The 23,638-nt window shown below is 41.5% G+C and overlaps 2 protein-coding genes across 2 annotated transcripts in view; one reads left to right on the top strand and one right to left on the bottom strand.

Moving 5' to 3' along the window:
- IL1RAPL2 (interleukin 1 receptor accessory protein like 2) overlaps positions 1 to 23,638 on the bottom strand; it is a 1,167,415-nt gene that overhangs the window by 555,349 nt on the left and 588,428 nt on the right. The window lies entirely within an intron of this gene.
- TEX13A (testis expressed 13A) lies at positions 6,733 to 8,553 on the top strand. Its single transcript, XM_035289247.2, has 3 exons — positions 6,733 to 6,821; positions 6,987 to 7,477; positions 7,663 to 8,553. Exons 2-3 carry the CDS (start codon positions 7,019 to 7,021, stop codon positions 8,515 to 8,517), a joined length of 1,314 nt encoding a protein of 437 aa, XP_035145138.1. The 5' UTR covers positions 6,733 to 6,821; positions 6,987 to 7,018; the 3' UTR covers positions 8,518 to 8,553.

Below are 23,638 nucleotides of genomic sequence, written 5' to 3'. Positions count from 1 at the left end.
GAGACATTACTGAGCACCTGCTTTGTGCCATGCTGCTTATATACATTAAAAAGCAGATATAGATATAAACCTAATATAAGGATTAAAATATGTTAATAAGAAGTTGGGGGAAACAAGATCTTTTGAATAGACTCACTTTTGTCATTTTTAGTCTTTATGTAAAACATCTTGCTTCTATGTTTGTAGAGTTGTAAAAACTACAGGGATTTTTGGTTTTTTAAGTTAGCCTTTTTTTAAACAAAGAATACCATCATTCATAGATGATATCTCTAACCTGTAAAAATGTCAGTATAATAGGTTTTAAGTTTATGTATATTTTTCCATCATGTATAAACCTGGTTATTAAACAAAGGTTTGTGGGGGCATAAACAGACCACAACTGTTTAACTGTTCTTATCTCCTGCTGACATGAACATTCAGCCTTTGACATGACACTGCTAATCTCCAGCCCAGAATTATTTAAGCATGACTTTCATATAGTTCATGAGGCAGTCAAAGAAAAGATCAATCCAAGGACTTGAGTAGCTTACTGCTTTATAATGCAGCTTTTAGAGTTTTGAGATTTGAGTTCAAATCCAAGCTCTGTAAAGTCTTCACTATGGTTCTTTGCATGGGTGACTAAATCTAAGTTTTTGGTATACGTGGAATGAGAATAATAAAAGCAGCTACGTTTATAGGGTTTTATTACACAAGTGTTAAGAATAATAAAGGGGGCCAGGTCTGGTGGCTCATACCTGTAATCTCAGCACTTTGGAAGACCGAACTGGTGGATCACTTGTGGACAGGAATTCGAGACCAAACAGGCCAATATAGCAAAATCCTGTCTCTACTAAAAATACAAAAAAATAATATCTGGCATAATGGTACACTCCTGTAACCCCAGCTACTTGGGAGGCGGAGGCACAAGAATCTCTTGAACCTGGGAGGTGGAGGTTGCAGTGAGCTGAGATCACGCCATTGTACTCCAGCCTAAGCAGCAGAGTGAGACTCTGTCATAAATAAATAAATGAATGAATGGTAAAGGGCCTGAGACTTTATTTATGCACTAACAACTTAGCCTGCCAGTTTCATGGAAGCTGCTAGAAGACACCAGAATCCTAGGTCAGAAATAATAAACAGTTAATTGCAGCAATGACAGTAGCCAAAGTATCAGTATTTGGGTTGCTTATCCAAACTCAATTCCCATAGGATAATACAAAGAGGATCAGGTGACACTTGTAGAAGTAATGGGTGGTATTACAGAAAAAACCTAAGCTTAAAAAACACATAAACCTTTCAAGTTTACCTTTGTTATTACCTTACCTTTATCCACATTCTCATTATCATTGGCAGTCAGATTTTGAATAAGCTGCCTATACCCTTAGGTGGCATATTGCAATTGCCTTTCCCTTAGGAATAGTGAAATGAGCTCACCACTAGAATGATCCACAATTATTAGTTATATATAAATGGATTGCTACATATATTTGTGTATGGGCTATAGGCATGTCTGCCCTTTCTTCCAGAGGGAGATACTAACTCTATTTTCCAAGGCTAAAAGCAAACCTGGACTTTGTGCTAGAGATAGACACTATTTCTATCTTCTAGGGCTGTTCTCTGGCCAGGCATGGTGACTTAAACCTGTAATCCCAGCACTTTGGGAGGCCAAGGCAGGCAGATCCTGAGGTCAGGAGTTCAAGACCAGCCTGGCCAACATGGTAAAACCCTGTCTCTACAAAAATATACAAATTAGCTGGGTATGATGGTGGGTACCTGTAATCCCAGCTACTTGGTAGGCTGAGATGGGAGAATGTCTTGAATCCTAGAGGCAGAGGTTACAGTGAGCTGAGATCCCATCATTGCACTGCAGCCTGGGTGACCAAGGAGACTGCATCTCAAAAAAAAAAAAAAAGGAAAGGAAAAAAAAAGACTGTTCTCTATACATACACTTTGAAAAGATAATCCAGGGCAAAGGATAGTCTGCTCACAGACATGCAAAAATGCAAGAGGCCCGTAGAGAATTCTCTCCTAACAATGAGATAGTTCATTTTAAGCTCATAGCAACAGTACCTGGCATATACTAAGTACTTTATAAAAAGTAATTTCCTTTAACATCGTCACCACGATTATCACATGCTCTACTGATTCTCAACCCAACCCATAAAGTGAATCAAGATATTTTGTTTTCTTCCTTTTTTTTTAAGTAGCCAATGGACAAGGTTATAGTAAACATTATGTATATTTTAAAAACTAGTCACTCAAAATAAAATTTTTGTCATCAAAATATTCTTCACCTTGAATTCAAAGCAAACTATAATTTATTTGGAGGCTGTGCATTAAAATTAGATACCTACTCAAGAAAGAAAAAGAATACAGTACATATATATGTAGCAATCCATTTATATGTAACTAAGAATTGTGGATCATTCTAGTGGTGAGCTCATGTCACCATTCCTAAGGGAAAGGCAATTGCAATATGCCACACAAGGGTATAGGCAGCTTGTTCGAAATCTGAACCCCAATGAATGAGAATGTGGATAAAGGTAAGGTAATAATGAAGGCAAATTTGAAAGGTTCCCTGATGCCACCATTATTCACATCATAGTATGAGTGAGTCCTGCTTTCTTGCTTGGATGAAGACAATTTTAAGAATGGCAATCTGAGACACATCATACTACAACCAGAAAGGTCTTCACAAATCTTTGGAGAGCGCCAATGTTTCTATTAAAATGACAACATAACTGTCCTCCAGAAATTCTTCCCCAAGCAATTTCCCTGACTCTAATAACTATTTCTCACTTCCTCACTCCTTCTCTATAAATATCAGATTACACTGATATATTTTTATTTCATAGTTCTTCTCATAGAATTCACAAAGGTTTGTCCTTATTTCTTGAGTCATAATACAAACTCTTCAAAACACAGAGTTTTCTTTACATATGATTTCCCCTTTCTTCCTACAGTAAATACCAGATTATTTTCTCTTTGTGTTAAAAATTGTATAACTTAGTTGTCTCACCAACTAAACTGGCATATGCTGTGCTTTCATTATCTATTTTCTGACTCCTGGTGGTAGAATTCTGCCTCACCATTCTATTGCCTATCACTCAAATCACTAAGGATATCTTATTAGCTAAATCTAATGACTTCTTGTTCACACTCATCCTATGTAATCTCTTTGCATTACTTAAAACTAGTAACAACTCTTTTCACCTTCCAAATCTCTCTTTAGGTCTAGAATACCCTTTTTTATTGTCTACTTCTCTGACTACTCCTACTGCTTGTTCTCCCTTGTCTCATCTCCAAAGGTATTTGCTACCCTTTCCAAGACCTCGGGATTCCTTCTTCTGTTTTTTTTTTTTTTTTTTTTTTTTTTTTGTCCTGCTTATTCTCTCCTTCAACTTTCATCTCCAGCAATTTTATCGAAGCATGAGGTTTTAGCCAAAAATGAGCACTGAAAACATCAAAATTTATTGTAACTATGTCTAGTTTTGTCCTCTCGCCTAACTTCCAGCCCAGTACAGCCATTTAACTATGATTCAATGTAACTACCATGAAGGCATCTGTCAATCCAGGACTGAGTTTATTATCTCTTCTCTATAGTCTTTTTTTCCTCATATCTATTACGGTTTGAGGCATCACTAGTCACAAAGCCTAGTTTCTCAAGTCAAATGCCTCAAAATCTTTTTCTGCTCCAACACCCATATTTATTTCTCATATATTAATACAATTGGTTAACAAGTCATTCTAACTGTATTTCAAAAACCTCTCCTCACCTGACATCTCACTGAGGTCCTTCCACAGTTCAAGCCCTAATAATGTTTTGCCTGCACTACTGAAGGAACTTCCGAACAGGTTTTTCTGTCTTCAGTTTCTCCCTCCTCTAGTCTGCTAACAGAAATAATTTAATTTCCCAAATGTATTCATAAGCAGAAGTTGAAAAATGGCAGCATAAAGAGAAAACTAATCACAAACCAAAGTTCATGTTTAAAGTATTATAGAGGGAATAAAAGAGATAAGGTTAAAAATGTTCTGAAGTTAGTAGACAAGAACATTAAGGAGAAAGAGAGACAATTATAAAATCACCAATGGCAGCACACAGCTGTAGAAAGGAAGGATCCATGAAGGCAGGCCAGGGTTCTGTCCCCAGCCCTCTCCTCTTCTTGCTCCATATTCTATCCCTGAGTTATTTCAACTGCTGCTGTAAATTCAGCTTTCACCTCTCAGTACTACATTTCCAGCTCTGATGCCTCTCCTAAGTTCTAGACTCATATATGAAACTGCTTACTAAGTATCTCCACCAAAATGTCCAACAGATATTCTTTTTTTTTTTTTTTTGAGACTGAGTCTTGCTCTGTTGCCCAGGCTGGAGTGCAGTGGTATGATCTTGGTTCACTGTAACCTCTGCCTCCCAGATACAAGCAATTCTCCTGCCTCAGCCTCCCAAGTAGCTGAGACTACAGGCGTGTGCCACCATACTTGGCTAATTTTTGCATTTTTAGTAGAGACAGGGTTTCACCATGTTTGGCAGGCTGGTCTTGAACTCCTGACCTCAGGTAATCCACTCACCTTGGCCTCCCAAAGTGCTAGGATTACAGGCATGAGCCACCGTGCCCAGCCTCAACAGGTATTTTGATATCAATATGTCTAAAGGTAAACTCATCCCAAACAATTCTTCATTTTCCATCTAAGTCAATAACATAGCCATCTACTTAGTCCCCTATATCAGAAACCTGGCCATTATCCTCAGCATTCCCTCATCCTTGTCCCTGACATCCCTATGAATCTACCAAATGACTCTACACTCTTCTCTCCATCTCTATTTCCTCTGCTTTGGTTTACTTCTTGAATTGCTTTGGCATCTCCCTAATGGGTCTTCCTGACTCCAGTCTCTCCTCCTTTCCTCACCATTCTCTTTTCTACATTATCTCCTGGGTACTTTTACTACATAAGTCACTCTAGAACAAGTCAAATCATGAACCCATACCTCTGATGGGTGATAAATAAAATATACAGGCTGAGAAGGAAAAAAATCACAAGACAGCATCTAAAAATAGCACTTAAATGCTGGGACTTTATGCCTGTGGGGTTTAACCATCTTCTCAGGTAATATTTTAATGCCTGATTTATTATCTTTCTCCTCTCTAATTATCTGATTTAAGGCCCTTGGAGAAGAAATATTATCTTCTTAAATGTAATTCATAGAACAGAACATAATTCCCATATAATAAAAAATGAATGCTCTGATTTTTCAGAAGGGAAAATAACTTAAAACCCCAAATCAGTGTATTCCTCTATGACTTAATCCCTTGGGTACGTACATGATGGTAGATAAGAGAGTGGAGAGAGTTAAATTAGAATGGTATCCTAGGGTGAGAGTCTAATGTCAGGACAAGGAGTGTGTCACAAGGAGCCATCAAATGTTTTTAAGCTTAAGTGAAGCATGATGACAGTAAAGATTAGGAAGTGATTAGAAATTATGAAGAAATTAAAGACAGGAAGATAATTTGGGGGGCAACATGGACATTCCCTAAGTGGGCATGGATATCTTAGAAGTTTCTGAGGTCACAGAAACAAGATCTGGTCTCTTACTTGACTTATTTTTAATGGTGGATATGAAGGGTAGGTGACTTACTTGATTTTGAGGTTTCTGTATTGAGCAACATAGGAATTTAAGAGGGGAATCATCTCCTGTATATAATAATAAGCAAGAGGCCATTAGTTTGAAGCTGTTTCCATACTTTGAGTTCCTATCTAACAAACTGCAACCTAACTTAGTATGTAAATAGACTGAAACTTAACATAAGCTGTATGAAAAGACAGCCTAATTTCAGCCATACCCAACTAGCCAGGCTTCAGCTAATCACAGGCAGTCAAGTGATGACACCATGTTCAAATTAGGCAAATGCCTTGCTGTAGCCAATAAGGTGATTTTTCTCCTTTGTGCCCAAATTCAGCCTATAAAAACTCACTCCTCATGCTCCAGGGAATAGGTCTCTGAAACTCTTCTGGTTCTGAGTACTGACAAATTCATAACTTATTTTTTTTTGTATTGACAAGCTGTTAACTTGTCTAACATTTTTGTTTTAACAGGGAAAAGGGTGAGTTATATCATGAACATTTTGATTGTGTGTACCTATAGGACATGTATGAAATGTGAATCCAGATTGGGAGTTTCACACCTATAGGACAAATCATGCCAACCACCTGGTTTTATAAATAAACTTTTATTAGAACATGGCCATGGTAATTTCTTCAGGTATTATTTATGGCTGCTTTTGTGCTACAAGTAGTTGGGATCTTTTGCCCACAAAGCCTCAAATGCCTGCTGTCTTGCCCTTTTCAGAAAAAGGTCACTAATCTGTATACCAGGATTTAGGAGCCCAGAAAAGAAGCAACAGAATTTTCAAGGATTGGGGGAGGCTTTTTCATGTTCTAGAACATTCCCATTATTGCCCTTCAACCTCTATTGGGGGCCCTACTAGCCGTTGGTGTGGGACAAACCATTATGACAAGAGAGAGGGATATGTGGGACTTTTTTGACTTGATAATAACGGCTTAATTTTCTTGGTTCTAAGTCTTTTCTGACCACTCCTGTTTCTTCTGGGCTGTAAGGACTCCCACCCATGTGGCAGTTCCCTTACATCCCAATGTAGTGGCAGGAGCCTTCCTTACTCACTCCCTTCCACCCCTGGAATCTCTGGAAATTGGAACAGTCCCAGAGCAAAAGCCTCCACATTGGCTCCGAGGTTTCCTTTCTCCGGAGCCTCAGACCCTCTCTCTCTTCCGGATTGTTAAAATAGCAGGGTTGGCCTGTACTTCATCTGGCCCCAGCCAAAGAGGTGAGTCCCGGTGGGAGGTGTCCTAGGGTAGTACAAGCTGGTCAGGGGGTCATTAGGAGGGTCTTGTTAGAGGAGAGAGGTCAGGGGCAAGAGAGTGGGAGAAAACCGATGAGGGGAGGAGCTGAGGGGTGGGGGAGGAATCTATTGGTTGCTCCATCCACACAGAGCCAGTGAAACCGTTAAGCCGCTAGACGACCATGGCCTTGAGACCTGAGGACACCAGTAGTGGGTTTCGGCATGGCAGCGTAGTGGCATTCATCAACGAAAAGATGGCCAGGCACACGAAAGGCCCCGAGTTCTACCTCGAGAATATATCCTTATCCTGGGAGAAGGTGGAAGACAAGCTCAGGGCCATCCTGGAGAACAGCGAGGTGCACAGCGAGGTCAAAGAGGCCTGCACTTGGGGCACCCTGGCCTTGGCAGTGCGCTTTGCCCACAGGCAGGCACAGTTACAAGGGCACAAGGTGCAGTGGCTACACAGTTTTGCCAAACAGCGCAAATCAGCCACACAGGACTTGGTGTCAGACCTGAAGAAGCTCAGGGCGCAGGAGGAGAAAGAATGCAAGGAGGTGGCCTCCCAGCTAAGAATGGCCCAATCCAGGCTCCTGGAGGTGCAGAAAGAGCAAGACATGCTGATTCAGAAGCTCCTCCATGCAGTAAGATCCCTCAACTGGTCCCTGCCCAGTACCACTGCCCTGCCCCATTCCTGCCCCTCTCTACCCTGCTCCATGGCTTTGCCCTACCCTGCCCACCCTTCCCTACCTGGTAGCTCCACCCTACCCTGGTCAGTGCTCCTGCCTTGCCCCCAGAATACATCTCAGCCCTGCCCATTTCTCTCCAGGGCCTGGCATCTCCCCATGAGTGGGAGCAGGTGGCAGGGGGGCCAGGCCTGGCCACTGCCAGAGGGGTGTGCACTGAAGGAGCAGGTGAGGAAGAAGAAGAGGTGGTGGTGGCTGCTGCTGATGCCTCTGGAGGAAAAGGAAAAGAAGAAAAGCAGAGGGATGTGGAGGCTGTGACTGCCCCTGTGGAGGCTAGGTCCCCCCCTATGGAGGCTATGGCTGCTCCCATGGAGGCTGGGGCTCCCCCTGTGGAGGTTGAGGCTACTTCTGTGGAGGTTGGGGCTTCCCCTGTGGAGGTTGGGGCTTCCCCCGTGGAGGCTGGGGCTTCCCCCATGGAGACCACACAGGAGCTAGAGAGAATCATCCTGCAGCTCCTTGGAGATGATGAGCAGGAAAGTTACACCTGCTGGGGGAAGACTGAGGGAAATCTTAGGTCCAGTGAAACAGCCACGTCTTATTTCTCTGAAACCATGAAGCCCAGTTCCACAGCCTTAACAGAACCTCTTACTGTCCAGCTCCCTGCCTCATTCACATACTCATACTCAAGCCCTTTGTCCACCTCCTCCTCAGCCATATCCACTATATCCCCTCCATCAGTAACAGCACCTGTTCCACCTCAGATGCCTAAGTGGGGGCCCTTTGATTTTAGCCTGTGGTCTGATGTGGGGGGCTACAGCCTAGACCCACAAGAGCACCCACAAGACAAGAAAGACTCCGAACTCCATCAGCAAAGACGACTTCCAGTATATCGCAGGCCTGGGGACTGGGACTGCCCTTGGTGTAAAGCTGTGAATTTTTCACGGAGGGATACTTGCTTCAACTGTGGGAGGGGAATCTGGCTGCAAAATCCCCAGTGAGTGCAGAAATGCAAAATAGAACCGAAGCATGCATATCTGGATGAGAAATTTATTTTCAGAGGGAGGGCTTGCAGCGGCGGGGGCCAGGGTGGTAGGGGAAGAAGGCTGGGAAGAGTGGGGGAAGGAGGTGGGACAGTGGTACCTTTAGGAATAACTTCGGGGATAGGAGTGGAGACTGGAGGAGGGGAAGGAAAGCGGGGATTGTGAAAGAGGTGTAGAAGTGGGGTGGTGGCCAGGGGAGGTATAGACTGGGGTGGAGTCGGGGGAGAGACAGAGAGACAGACATGTTTTGGTGACCCCCTTTGTATTCCAGAGTATTAGCACTCAATAATACCCCACTTGGTATTCCAGAGTTTTAGGACTCAATAATACCCCATAACTGTTGCAGCTTTTATTTGTGTATGTGACTCTCTCTCTCTCCCTACTCTGGTGTCTGGTAGAAGAGGCGACCATGTATATAACACCCCACCCTCCACTTGAATCTAGGCTTTAGATTATTGGAGCAGGAGTGGATATTTGACCCATTCAGAGCCACATGGATTTTCACACTAGACACTGAACAGATAGGCTGATTCCACGGTGTTGGAAAATGTAGCAGTGGGTCACTTGTAGTTGGGGCCAGGATCAGAGCCACAGATGCTGAGGCCACTGCTGAGGCCTGGCCCTGGCTGTGGGAGAATAGAACTGGGTGCTTTCCATAGGCAAGTGTCTATGGGAATCACTGGTATGTGGTTCCAGGGAACAGACAGGCACAGAAGAGTCATACTGTGACTCCAGAGAGATGGAGAAAGCAGCAGCAGCAAACCACTTTTCACTTCCCACAGTTGTGCTACATGAAAATCCCCTTTATACATATCCTTTCTTTAGCTAACTTGAGTGGCAAACATTTTTTTTTTTTTTTACTTTAAGTTCTGGGATACCTTTGCAAAATGTGCAGGTTTGTTACATAGGTATACATGTGCCATGGTGGTTTGCTGCACCTATCAACCCATCTTCTAGCTTTTAAGCTCTCCATGCATTAGGTATTTGTCCTAATGCTCTACCACCCCTCCCCCACCACCAGCAGACAGGCCCTGGTATATGATATTCTCCTCCCTGTGTCCATGTGTTCTCATTGTTCAACTCCCACTTATGAGTGAGAACATGTGGTGTTTGGTTTTGTTCCTGTGTTAGTTTGCTGAGAATGATGGTTTCCAGCTTCATGCATGTCCTTGCAAAGGACATGATTTCATCCATTTTTATGGCTGCATAGTATTCCATGGTGTATATGTGCCACATTTTCTTTATCCAGTCTATCATTGATGGGCATTTTGGATGGTTTCAAGTCTTTGCTATTGTAAATAGCGCTGCAGTAAACATACATGTGCATGTGTCTTTATAGTAGAATGATCTATAATCCTCTTGGAATATACCCAGTAATGGGATTGCTAGGTCAAATGGTATTTCTGGTTCTAGATCCCTGAGAAATTGCCATACTGTCTTCCACAGTGGCTGGACTAATTTACACTTCCACCAACAGTGTGAAAGCATTCCCATTTCTCCGCATCCTCGCCAGCATCTGTTGTTTCCTGACTTTTCAATAATAGCCATTCTAACTGGCATGAGATGCTATCTCATTGTAGTTTTGATTTGCATTTCTCTAATGACCCGTGATGATGAGCTGTTTTTCATAGGTTTGTGGGCTGCATGAATGTCTTCTTTTAAGAAGTATCTGTTCATTTCCTTTGCCCACTTTTTGATGCAGTTGTTTTTTTCTTGCAAATTTGTTTAAGCTCCTTATAGATTCTGGATATTAGACTTTTGCCAGCTGGATAGGCTGCAAAAATTTTTTCACACGCTGTAAGTTGGATGTTCACTCTTATGACACTTTCTTTCGCTGTGCAGAAGCTCTTTAGTTTGATTAGATCCCATTTGTCAATTTTGGCTTTTGTTATAATTGCTTTTGGTGTTTTTGTCATGAAGTCTTTGTCCTGAATGGTATTGACTAGGTTTTCTTCTCGGATTTTTAATAGTTTGGAGTTTTACATTTAAATCTTTAATCATCTTGAGTTAATTTTTGTATAAAATGTAAGGAAGAGGTCCAGTTTCAATTTTCTGCATATGGCTAGCCAGTTTTGCCAGAACCATTTATTAAATAGGAAATCCTTTCTCCATTGCTTGTTTTTGTCAGGTTTGTTGAAGATCAGATAGTTGTAGATATGTGGTGTAATTTCTGAGGTCTGTGTTCTGTTCTACTGGTCTATATATCTGTTTTGGTACGAGTACCATGCTGCTTGATTACTGTAGCCTTGAAGTATAGTTTGAAGTCAGGTAGCATGATGCCTCCAGCTTTGTTCTTTTTGCTTAGGATTGTTTTAGCTACACACACTCTTTTTTTGGTTCCATATGAAATTTAAAGTAGTTTTTTTTCTCATTCTGTGAAGAAAGTCACTGGTAGCTTGATGGGAATAGCACTGAATGTACAAATTACTTTGGGTAGTATGGTCATTTTTGCAATATTGATTCTATCTATCCATGAGCATGGAATGTTTTTCCATTTGTTTGTGTTCTATCTTATTTCCTTGAGCAGTGGTTTGTAGATCTCGTTGAAGACGTCCTTCACGTTTCTTGTAAGTTGTATTTTTAGGTATTTTATTCTCTTTGTAGTAATTCTGAATGGGGGTTTACTCATGATTTGGCTCTCTGCTTTTCTATGGTTGGTATATATGAATGCTTGTGATTTTTGCATATTGCTTTTGTATCCTGAGACATTGCTAAAGTTGCTTATCAGGTTAAAGAGTTTTTGGGCTAAGAAAACAGGGTTTTCTAAATGTACAATCATGTCATCTGTAAGCAGAGAAAATTTGACTCCCTCCCTCCATATTAGAATACCCTTTATTTCTTTCTCTTGCTTGATTGTGCTGGCCTGAACTTCCAACACTATGTTGAATAGGAGTGGTGAGAGTGCATCCTTGTCTTGTGCCAGTTTTCAAAGTGAATGCTTCCAGCTTTTGCCCATTCAGTATGTTGGCTATGGGTTTGTCATAAATAGCTGTTATTATTTTGAGATATGCTTCATCAATACCTAGTGTATTGATGTTTTAGCATGAAGGGATTTGAATTTGAATAGAATTTTATTGAAGGCCTTTTCTGCATCTATTGAGATAATCATGTGATTCTTGACATTGGTTCTGTTTATGTAATGGATTACATTTACTGTTTTGCATATGTTGAACCAGCCTTGTATCCCAGGGAGAAAGCCGACTTAATCATGGTAGATAAGCTTTTTGATATGCTGCTGAATTCAGTTTGCCAATCTTTTGTTGAGGATTTTTGCATCGATGTTCATCAGGGATATTGGTCTGAAATTTTCTTTTGTTTGTTGTGTCTCTGCCAGGTTTTGGTATCAGGATAATGCTGGCCTCATAAAATGAGTTGGGGAGGAGTCCACTCTTTTTCTATTGTTTGGAATAATTTTGGAAGGAACGCTACCAGCTCCCTTTTGTACTTCTGGTAGAATTTGGCTGTGAATCTCTTGGTCTTGGCCTTTTATTGGTTGGCAGGCTTGTAATTACTGCCTCAATTTCGGAATTTGTTATTGGTCTATTCAGGGATTCAACTTCTTCCTGGTTTAGTCTTGGGAGGGTGTACATATCCAGGAATTTATCCATTTCTTCTAGATTTTCTAGTTTATTTGCATAGAGATGTTTACAGTATTCTCTGATGGTAGTTTTATTTCTGTGGTTTCAGTGGTAATATCCTCTTTGTCAATTTTTATCATGTCTATTTGATTCTTCTCTTTTCTTCCTTATTAGTCCAGCAAGTGATCCATCTATTTCTTTAATCTTTTCAAAAAACCAGCTCCTGGATTCATTGATTTTTTGAAGGGTTTTTTGTGTCCCTATCTCCTTCAGTTCTGCTCTGATCTTAGTCATTTCTTGTCTTCTGCTAGCTTTTGAATTCGTTTGCTCCTGCTTCTCTAGTTCATTTAATTGTGATGTTAGGGTGTTGATATGAAATATTTCCAGCTTTCTGTTGTAGGCATTTAGTGCTATAAAGTTCCCTCTTAACACTGCTTCTGCTGTATCCCAGAGATTCTGATACATTGTCTCTTTGTTCTCATTGATTTCAAAGAACTTCTTCATTTCTGCCTTAATTTTGTTATTAACCTCATAGTCATTCAGGACCAGGTTGCTCAATTTCCATGTAGTTGTGTAGTTGTGTAGTGAGTTTCTTAACCCTGAGTTCTAATTTTATTGCACTGTGGTCTGAGAGACTGCTATTCTATCTGTTCTTTTGCATATGATAACGAGTGTTTTACCTCCATTTACGTGGTCAATTTTAGAATATGTGCTATGTAGCACTGAGAAGAATGTATATTCTATTGATTTGGGGTGGAGAGTGCTGTAGATGTCTATTAGGTACACTTGATTTAGAGCTGAGTTCAATTCCTGAATATCCTTGTTAATCTTCTGTGTCATCGATCTGTCTAATATAGATAGTAGGGTGTTAAAGTCTTCCACTATTACTGTGTGGGAGTCTAAGTCTCTTTGTAGGTCTCTAAGAACTTATTTCATGAATCTGTGTACTCCTGTATTGGGTGCATACATATTTCGGATAGCTAGCTCTTCTTGTTGCATTGATCCCTTTACCATATGGAATGCCTTTCTTTGTCTCTTTTGATCTTTGTTGGTTTAAAGTCTGTTTTATCAGAGACTAGGATTGCAACCCCTGCTTCTTTTTGCTTTTCATTTGCTTGGTAAGTATTCCTCCATCCCTTTATTTTAAGCCTATATGTGTCCTAGGACATGAAATGGGTCTCCTGAATATAGCACCCCATTGGGTCTTGACTCTTTATCCAGTTTGCTTGTCTGTGTCTTTTAATTGGGGCATTTAGCCAATTTACATTTAAGGTTAGTATTCTTATGTGTGAATTTGATCTTGTCATCCTGACGCTGGCTGGATATTTTGCACATTCGTTGATGCAGTTTCTTCATAGCTTCATTGGTCTTTATGTTTTGGTGTGTTTTTATAGTGGCTGGTACTGGTCTTTCCATTCCATATTTAGTGCTTCCTTCAGGAGCTCTTGCAAGGTAGGCATGGTAGTGACAAAATCCCTCAGCATTTACTTGTCTGGAAAACATTTTATTTCTCCTTTGCTTATGAGGCTTAGTTTGGCTGAATATGAAATTCTGGGTTGAAAATTCTTTTCTTTAAGAATATTAAATAATGGCCCCCACTCTCTTCTGGCTTGTAGGGTTTCTGCCGAGATATCCACGGTCAGTCTGATGGGCTTCCCTGTGTAGGTAACCTGACCTTTCTCTCTGGCTGTCCTTAACATTTTTTCCTTCTTTTCAGCCTTGGAGAATACGATGATTATGTATCTTCTGATTGCTCTTCTTGAGGAGTATCTTAGTGGTGTTCTCTGTATTTCCTGAGTTTGAATGTTGGCCTGTCTAGCTAGGTTGGGTAAGTTCTCCTGGATAATGCCCTGAAGTGTCTTTTCCAACTTGGTTCCATTCTCCCCATCACTTTCAGGTACACCAATCAATCATTGGTTTGGTCTTTTCACATAGTGCCATATTTGTTGGAGGCTTTGTTCATTCCTTTTCATTCTTTTTTCTCTAATCTTGTCTTCATACCTTATTTTGGTAAGTTTATCTTCAATCTCTAATATCCTTTCTTCTGCTTGACCAGACCAGCTATTGATACTTGTATATGCTTCACAAAGTTCTCATGCTGTGTTTTTCAGCTTCATCAGGCCTTTTATGTTTCTCTCAAAACTGGTGATTCTAGTTAGCAGTTCCTGTAATGTTTTATCAAGGTTCTTAGCTTCCTTGCATTGGGTTAGGACATGTTCCTTTAGCTTGGAAGAGTTTGTTATTACCTCACCTTCTGAAGCCTACTTCTGTCAATTTGTCAATCTCATTCTCTGTCCAGTTTTGTGCCCTTGCTGCAGAGGAGTTGTGATCATTTGGATGAGTAGAGGAATTCTGCTTTTTGGAATTTTCAGAGTTTTTGTGCTGATTTTTTCTCATCTTCATGGATTAATCTACCTTTGATATTTGAGATTGATGACCTTTGGATGGGGTTTTTGTGTGGGGGTCCTTTATGTTGATGGTGACCTCATTGCTTTCTCTGTTAGTTTTTCCTCTAACAGTCAGGTCCCTCTTCTGCAGGTCTGCTGCAGTTTGTTGGAGGTCCACTCCAGACCCTTTTCACCTGGGTATTCCCAGTGAAGCCAGCACAACAGCAAAAAGTGTTGCCTGCTTCTTCCTCTCAAAGGTTTGTCCCAGAGGGGCACCAGCCTGATGTCAGCTGGAGCTTCTCTGTATGCGATGTCTGTCAACCCCTGTTGGGAGGTTTCTACCAGTCAAGAGGCATGGGAGTCAGGGACCCACTTGAGGAGGCAGTCTGTCCCTTAGTAGAGCTGCTGCACTGTGCTGGGAGAGTTCTTTTTGTCAGGATCAGCTGCTCCCTTCAGAGCCGGCAGGTAGGAGTGATTAAATCTGCTGAAGCTGCACCTGCACCCACTGCCACCCCTTCCCCCAGGTGTTCTGTCCCAGAGAGATGGAGGTTATGTCTGTAAGACCCTAACTGAGGTTGTTACCTTTTCTTCAGAGATGCCCTGCCCAGTGAGGAGGAATCTAGAGAAGCAGCCTGGCCATAGCTGCTTTGCCACGCTGTGGTGAATTCTCTTAGTCCACATCTCCCAGCTTCCTTGGCACTGTCAGGGGAAAACTGCCTACTAAAGCTTCAGTAATGGTGGATGCCCTTCCCTGCACTAAGCTTGATCATCCCAGGTCAACTTCAGACTGCTATGCTGGTAGCAAGAATTCCAAGCCAGTGGTTCTTAGCTTGCTGGGCTCCGTGGGAGTGGGACCCACTGAGCAAGACCACTTGGCTCCTTGGCTTCAGCCCCCTTTCCAGAGGAGTGAGTGGTTTTGTCTTGCTGGGGCTCTGGGCACCACTGGGGTATGAAAAATTCCTGCAGCTAGTTCAGTGTCTACCCAAACAGTTGCCCAATTTTGTACTTGAAACCCAGGACCCTGGTGGTATAGGTACAGAAGAGAATATCCTGATCTGCATATTACAAAAACTGTTGGAAAAGCAGAGTAACCTGGCTGTGTGGCACTGTCCCTCATGGCTTCCCTTGGCTCTGAGAGGGAGATACCTGGCTTCTTGCACTTCCTGGGTGAAGTGATGCCCCACCCTGCTTCTGCTCACCTGCCATCGGTTGGACCCACTGCCTAACCAGTCCCAATGAGAAGAACTGGGTACCTCAGTTTGAAAAACAGGAATCACCCACCTTCTGCATTAGTCTCTCTGGAAGCTGCAGACCAGAGCTGTTCCTACTAGGTCATCTTGGCCCCTCCCCATCAGTTTATTTTTATGTCAGAAATTGGTACCACGAGAGCAGATTCAAATAAGAGACCATCAAATAATATGTTGGAACTGGCTGGGGAGTTCCATCAGAGTATGGTGAGTAGTGGTGATTCCTACATTCCAGGAGTCTCTAGGAATAAACTGGATGGAAAGTTCATTCATGTTCTGAGTGAGTTATATCATGACAATCAAAACAGGCCTTGGGCTAACCCCAGGCTTATGCTTGACTCAAATAAACATGGCAACACTTTGCCACTCCTGAGGGAATCCCTCAGGGCTACGTATGGAGGATGCCAGCACCAGCTCCAGGCGAGGACAACTATGACTCTACATCCCTCATGACAGGAGAATCCTCTCCAATCCCCAGTGAGCAGAACCAGCGACAGTCAGATTTGAACAGGGAACTCCTGCCACTGCCAAGGAGGTGAGTTAGCAACTGATAGTGCTTAGAGGGTTTTATGGTTTAGACCATGGGCCAAAGCATGGTGCCATCATCCTGATTAATGTAGGAGAGAAATCTGGCTACAAAGCTCTTAGTGAATTTAGAAATGTGAAACAGAACAGAAACATATCCCAATGGGAAATCAACTTCTAGAAGGAGGAGGTGAGGTGGCGGAGGATAGGAGTGGGTGGGGTCAAAAGGGGGGTGACAGGTTGGTCTTCTATCCCTTTGATTTGTGTTGATGAGGGGTACATGTATGTTTTAGCTCACAGGTGGAAGGATGGAGAGGATTTAGACCTGGACCAGATTGAGACACAAATGGAAGAGTCTTGGACACCAACTGGGGCCTGTGGACCTAGTGACTTAAGAAGCTGTCATGGCCCTGGAACATCTCTGCAGTGGCAAGATGTGACATTAGGCTTTTTCCTGTTGAGTCTATGATAATCATTCAGGATTTAGGGCCAGTTTCCTAACTAGTTATTAAAGAGTTTGTACTTGTCAAAAATGTTCTTGGGCTTGTTTATATCCTTCTAAGGCAGGGCTGCCCACCATTGTCACTCTTGACATTTGGGGCCATATACGTTTTTATTTCTTGGGGCCATCCTGTGCATTGTAGGATGTTTAGCAAAATCCCTAGCATAAACTCACTAGATGCCGGAGTGCCTATCTTCCCACCCCACCCAAATTGTGACAATGAAAAATCTCTCCAGATATTGCCAAATGTCCACTAGAGGGCAAAATCATTATGCATTACCTAGGGAGTGTGGGCTCAGGGGTCAAATGATGGTAGGCAGTTGGATGTTAGGGTATAGGGTGGAGTGAGGTAGGTGGGGCACGAGACAGAGGGCCTTTGCTTCTTTATCTACTTGTGTTTTGTGAAAGTAAAATAATTAAATGTTCACAGAAATACAAAATAATAAAAAGAAGTTAATTTACTGGGTGGATTGGTTTGGAAAGGTCACTTCTTACTCTGGAACAGAAGGTAGAAGGAGAGCAGACAATGTGTGGTGAAGGGGTGGGAACCCAAGGGATTTCCTGCCTTTGTGTAGACAAAGCACCTGAGGGTTAGTTAGGAAGGTCAGGGTGGAGGTGAAACGGTGGTACCTTTAGGAATAACTTCAGGGATGGGGTGGAAACTGGAGGAGATGGTAGAAAGGATCATCGAGCTTCACAAAAAAGACATTTGGGATAGGGACCAAAAGAAAATCAAAGGGGAGAGCAGTGGGACCTTAGGAGGGGGCACTAGAAAGGAAGGTGAATAATTCCAGGAAGGGGATGAGACACATATCTCTCTGGCCCTACAGACTGTTTTCATAACTTTTTTTCCACTAAAACATTGAGTCAGTTTGCTTGGATTTGGGTTATATATTTGGTAGGATTATAGGAAGATATTAACATTTTCATGATTTCCTGTGTTATGCCTGTTAAAGTTTTTTTCTCTGTAAGTCCAGAGGAAAGGTTTTAATACATTAAAATTAATTCTATTTCCATTATTGAATATCCTCTACAAACCCAGCAGAAGCAATCTGACCTGACCTTTGAGCCCTTGGGCAAGCATGCTTAGCGAAATGGGCAGTTACAAAGGAAGACAGCTTTAAAAACAATGCTGTTGGGAGAAAGGCTCAGCTCTAATGGGTGAAAACGGGATGAACATTTCCTTGGGGGCAATGCCTTGGTCAAAACTGTGAGTTTTACCTTTAGAAAAGCTGTGATGTTTAGTACTCCCCTCTCTGTGTCCATGTGTTCTCATTTTTCATCACCCGCCTCTGAGTGAGAATATGCGGTGTTTCATTTTCTGTTCTTGTGTCAGTTTGCTGAGAATGATGGGAGGGGGAGGTGGGGAGGGATTGCCAGGGGAGAAATACCGAATGTGGGTGAAGGGGAGAAAGCAAACAAAACACACTGCCCTGTGTGTACCTATGCAACTGTATTGCATGCTCTGCACATGTACCCCAAAACCTAAAATGCAATAAAAAAAAAAAAAGAAAAGCTGTGATGGTCCTCTCTAGGCTTGCCATTTGAGATAACAATAAGCAAAGTGGTGGAAGGCAAAAACCAGGGAAGCCTTCATTGACCTATTTTTTTTCTGATCACCCATCCATATGCCAGGAAGTCAAACTTGGCTACATCTGTCTCTAAAATAATAGAAAGTAAAATTAAACTTTATTTTATTTTGAAACAGCAGTGATATTTTTTTAACTTTTTTTCATGTCATGTGGGATCAAAGTCAAAAGTTGAACAGAGTGCATGTATGGTGACATTACCTAATATAGAAGCTTCCCTAAATGCCTTAAGAATCAGAATTTTCTGTGACTTTGTACCCTGCTATAAAATACTGGCATTCTCAATTATTATTTGCACTGTCACCCCATAAAATTGCCTTCCTGTCGTCTATTTCTATTAGTAAAACAACATATTTAAAAATGATTCTGTAAGATTTATTGCCGAGGTAAAATGAGGAAACTGAGGCAAGTATAAGAAAGTGACAAGTTAATTTATTCAGCTCCCAGGAGAGCTTCAGTGGTCCAAGGCGGGGCCAGAGAAGTCGCGCCTGGCTGTTCAGGGCATGGGGTTTTATGGGGAGGGCAGGCAATTGATTGGGTATTGGGGAAACAAAGAGAAGGCATTTCTATTGGCTGTTGAGGAGCAGGAAGTACATGGAGTTAAAGTAGGAAGTACATGAAACTAGCTGTCATTGGTGGGTGGGCGGGACTTTGGGTATGCAGACTGCCAGGGGGGTCCGGGGCAGGCTGTTGCCAGGCAGAGTATGGTGGGGCTTCTTTTTTTTTTTTTTTTGAGACGGAGTTTCGCTCTTGTTGCCCCGGCTGGAGTGCAATGGCGCGATCTCGGCTCACCGCAACCTCCACTTCCTGGGTTCAGGCAATTCTCCTGCCTCAGCCTCCTGAGTAGCTGGGATTACAGGCACGCACCACCGTGCCCAGCTAATTTTTTGTATTTTTAGTAGAGACAGGTTTCACCATGTTTACCAGAATGGTCTTGATCTCTTGACCTCGTGATCCACCCGCCTCAGCCTCCCAAAGTGCTGGGATTACAGGCTTGAGCCAGCACGCCTGGCCTGGTGGGGCTTCTTTAAAAATTTTTCTGCGGGGTTTTTTTAACAGCAGGTTGGAGGTTGGATGCATAATTTAGTGCTGAGTGTGGGCTTGGGTATGGTATGCAGAGGCGGGTGCAGGGGAAGCCATGTGGCGAGGCCAGATAATGAGCTCAGGTGATGACGCAGTTATCAGGCGCAGAGAGTGATGAATGTGTTCGTTTGACTCCTGGCAAGGCAACTGGCCTAACAGATTCATGTGAGCAAATTTAAAATTTCCAAACCTTACTGATCTGAGGGTTTTAGCCAATAAGTCAACAACCAACATGTATGGAAACCCTGCTCTGTGTGTGGACAGTGTGCATGGTGCTAAAGGGGCAAACAAGGAAGAGAGAGATCTCTTGCTCAACAGTAAAGGAGAATAATATAAATGTGAATCATGGTCAAACCTCTTATTGTAGGAAGTTAAGGAGAGGCACTGACAGGGGTCAGGGTAACGGGACTAAAAACTAAAAATGTATATACTGTATATACTCAGGTGAGCGTATATTGCCTTAGTGTTAAAGAGTGAGATCTGGTCTGGAAATGAATGAGTAGATTAATATTGTCCTGGGTCTTGCATGAATGTGATCAAGGCCCCAAGGTGGAAATATACATTACCCTTCTGCTTAGCTTTTCTCTGTCTCATAGCTATAGTTATAGATTGTACCCAACAAATATTAATGAGCCATCTTTCCAAGATGTATTACTTTTCACTGTAGTGAGAGTGGGGATGATTCCATGTGAATTCATCACCACCTCTGAGAAAACTGGTTGGAGTACATGCTAAGATTAACAATGCTTTAGTGAGCAGTACTGCCTTCCTTTAATGTGGATAGGGTCATAGAAGGGAATTTCCCTCCTTTAAATATACATTTTCTCTGTGGAAACATTACCTGCTAAAAATATGCCTTATTACTTGACTGCAAGTTAAGATGTCCATTAGTTGAGTCTTTCAGCTTCTTTCCTAAGAACTGGTCAATGTCTAAAATCTCATGTTTCAAAAACATCTGAAACCTTCATAAGGCAACTGTTATTGTTAGGCTCATACTGAGAAGAAATGCCTTGATAAGTCCAGGTTCCAAACAAATTGACCTCCCTGTTTTTCCCTCTGCATGGCCCGTGTTTTACTACCTCCTTGCCTGGAACTTTGTTTTATCTGCCTAGGAAGACTTCTACTATCATCACCTGTTTAGATCCTCAAGAGTGGTCTCAAGCCTGATTCTATAAGACAACAGCCATTTTACCTACTTTTTATTGTACTATTACTTTATGTTTCCTATAGCACTTATCACTTTCCCTCATTTATGATGGAATAAAAGCCATCAAGTTAGTGTTTGCAGCTTTTCCCTTCTTCTTACCTTCTAAACATAATTCTCTTTTTTACTGCATTGGTCTTTTTTAAAATGCAACAACTTTTACAGAGATACTTGGTATGGCAGATTAGTTCCTGGGATTTCATTGTGCATAATAGGAGTAATGGGCAGAAAGAGCTGAAGAATTGCAAGAAGCACTGCTAGTTTAATTAAATTACATTGGAGAGGGCAAAAAGAGCTGCTTGCATAGAAAAAAGTGCTAGAGGATGAGAAAGAACAAAAAGAGAAGAAACTTGTAGGGGATGCATTTCAGGAAGAGTTTTTTAGTGGGTAATGAGAGGAGCAATGAGAGAGGTTTCTGGGCATCTGAAATATACAAGAGATACTATGAGTGATAGTAATGTGAAATGATGAATTTTGTTGCTGCAGGTTACAAATGGGCTTATCTTTGATATTTTTCAAGGGACTACAGTAAATCTCTCCTCAGACATTAAAAAAATGTGTTTAGTTACTACACTATGTTGCCTAGGATTCAATTTAATGATGAACCACATGGGAGTTATACTTGTTTGATTGTGATTTGTATACATGTCCTAATTCCCCTTTTAATTTGTTAAATGTAAGGAGGCCTATCATTCACTTTTGCTTTTTTTAGTACCCTCTATACAGGAGGAACTTAATAAATATTTGTTTAATGAATAATAAATACCTGAGAGCTAAAACGATATTGGCTGGAAAATATCACTTTTATTAAAAACATACAAAAACAAAACAAAACTGTATTTAGGGAGGAATGAGATCTCATTTGTGTTCCACTGTGAACATTTTCAACTTTAAGGTGAATGGAGTGAAGTAGAGTCATGCAATGAGTTTTTGAAAAAGATAACCATACATTTATGATACCTGATTATATTCATTTCAGCGCTTTGTCAAATACTCATGTATATGTTTCTCTAATTGATTAATCATGAGTCTTATATATTAGAGGTTTTGAAGTCAGAATAAAAAGATGAAAGAGCTAGTTAAGGATATATATGCTTAAAAATTCATCTCTATTCTTTGGTAGAAAACAACTTTTAAGCACTTCTGTATAATGTTTGAAAACTGAAAAGTGATCACAAAGGATTTTAAACTTGGTAAGACAAGTAGTCTGCTTTTCTAAAAATTCTTGCTTTAACTTGATCATCACTTTCATGAACTTATAATCTCTATTTCACTGCCTTCTATTATCCATATTTAATCAATAAAATTCTATCCTCACCACCAGACAATAATGTTCACTGATGAAACTAAAAACAGAAGCACAGAACTTTTTATAGGCAATAATTAATATAAATAACCATATCTCATATGTTGTGATATACAAATGCAAATTACCAAAAGGAATAGTGAAAATAGATAATAATTGAGAAGACAGTAGAGAAAATTGATTATGTGGATGAGCTCTGGAGTCAGACTTGTCCAAATTCCAGCTCCATCATTTACTAGCCATGTATCCTTGTGCAAGTTCTTTACTGTATCAGTTTCATCATCTTCAATGATATGACCTACCTCATGAGTTATCTAAGGGTTAGCACAATGCTTTCATATAATAAAAGCTAAAACATCATAGCTAGTAGTAGCAGTGGTGGTGGTAGCAAAAGTAGAAATAAGAGATAATGTATAGAGTGCTTACTCTATGTCAGTATTGGTGCTAAGTGCTCATCAATGTTCTCTGAGGTAGGTACTGGGATCTTTGTTCATCTCCTAGCCTTCTCTCTCAGTTAACAGCACCACGATTCACCCAGTTGCTTAAGTCAAAAGCAACAGGACTCATCCTTTATTCAGCTGTCTCACATCCAGGACATCAGTATGTCCTGTCAGCTCATCCTTCAATGCATATCTGGAATTCATTCGCACCTCCCTATTTTCATAGCTACCACCCCAATCCAAGCTACCATCACATCTCTCCCCAACTAATACAATTGCTTCTCAACTTAGTCTTCTTACTTGTCCCCCTGTAGTCCAATCTCAACCAAAGTAATCATTTTTTAAATGGCAATCGAATCGTGTTACTCTCCAGTTTATCAAAAGAAGAAAGAAACTCATTTTATATCTGATTACTAATTAAAAAAATCAACTTTTTATTCTGGTCCACAATATGCAACAGCATCTGTCCTCTGCCTGGTTTTCCAGCCTTATCTAATAGCATTATTCCCCAGCTCACCATGCTCCAACCAAACTACCTTTCTTTTCCTTCCTTCTCCTCCCTCCCTCCCTCCCTTCCTCTCTTCCTTCCTTCCTTCCCTCCTTACCTCCCTCCCTCCCTCCCTTCCTTCCTTTCTCATTCTGTCACCTAGGCTGGAGTGCAGTGGCATGATCTTGGCTCACTGCAACCTCTGCCTCCTGGGTTCCAGCGATTCTCTTGCCTCAGCCTCCCAAGTAGCTAGGATTACAGGTGTGTGCCACCACACCTGGCTAATTTTTGTAGTTTCAGTAGAGAAGGGGGTTTCACCAAGTTGGCCAGGTTGATTTTGAACTTCTGACCTCAGGTGATCCGCCCATCTCAACCTCCCAAAGTGCTGGGATTACAGGCATAATCCACCACACCCGGCCCTTTCTTTAGCTTTCTTGAATATAACAAGCCTGTCCCCATTTCATGACCTTTTCACTTGCTATTCACTTTGACTGGCATAGTCTGCCCCAAGATTTTCACAAGGCTGGCTCCTTCTTGTCATTCAGGTCTCAGTTTATATGTCACTTTCTCTGTGGAGCCCTTCTTGATCACCTAACTGAAAGTGGCCTCTCAGTCACTTTTCTAACATGACCCTTCTTCATTCTCACCAGTGCAGAATTATGATTACGCAGTGTAGTCTTGTGATTGCATTTGTTATTTGTGTTTTTTCAACTCTAGAATAGAAGCTCCAT

This window comes from Callithrix jacchus, chromosome X (assembly GCF_049354715.1).
Source record: "Callithrix jacchus isolate 240 chromosome X, calJac240_pri, whole genome shotgun sequence".
Lineage (NCBI taxonomy): Eukaryota > Metazoa > Chordata > Mammalia > Primates > Cebidae > Callithrix > Callithrix jacchus.
The sequence above is the reverse complement of the archived record's forward strand: the minus strand, read 5'-3'. Positions and strand labels throughout refer to the sequence as shown.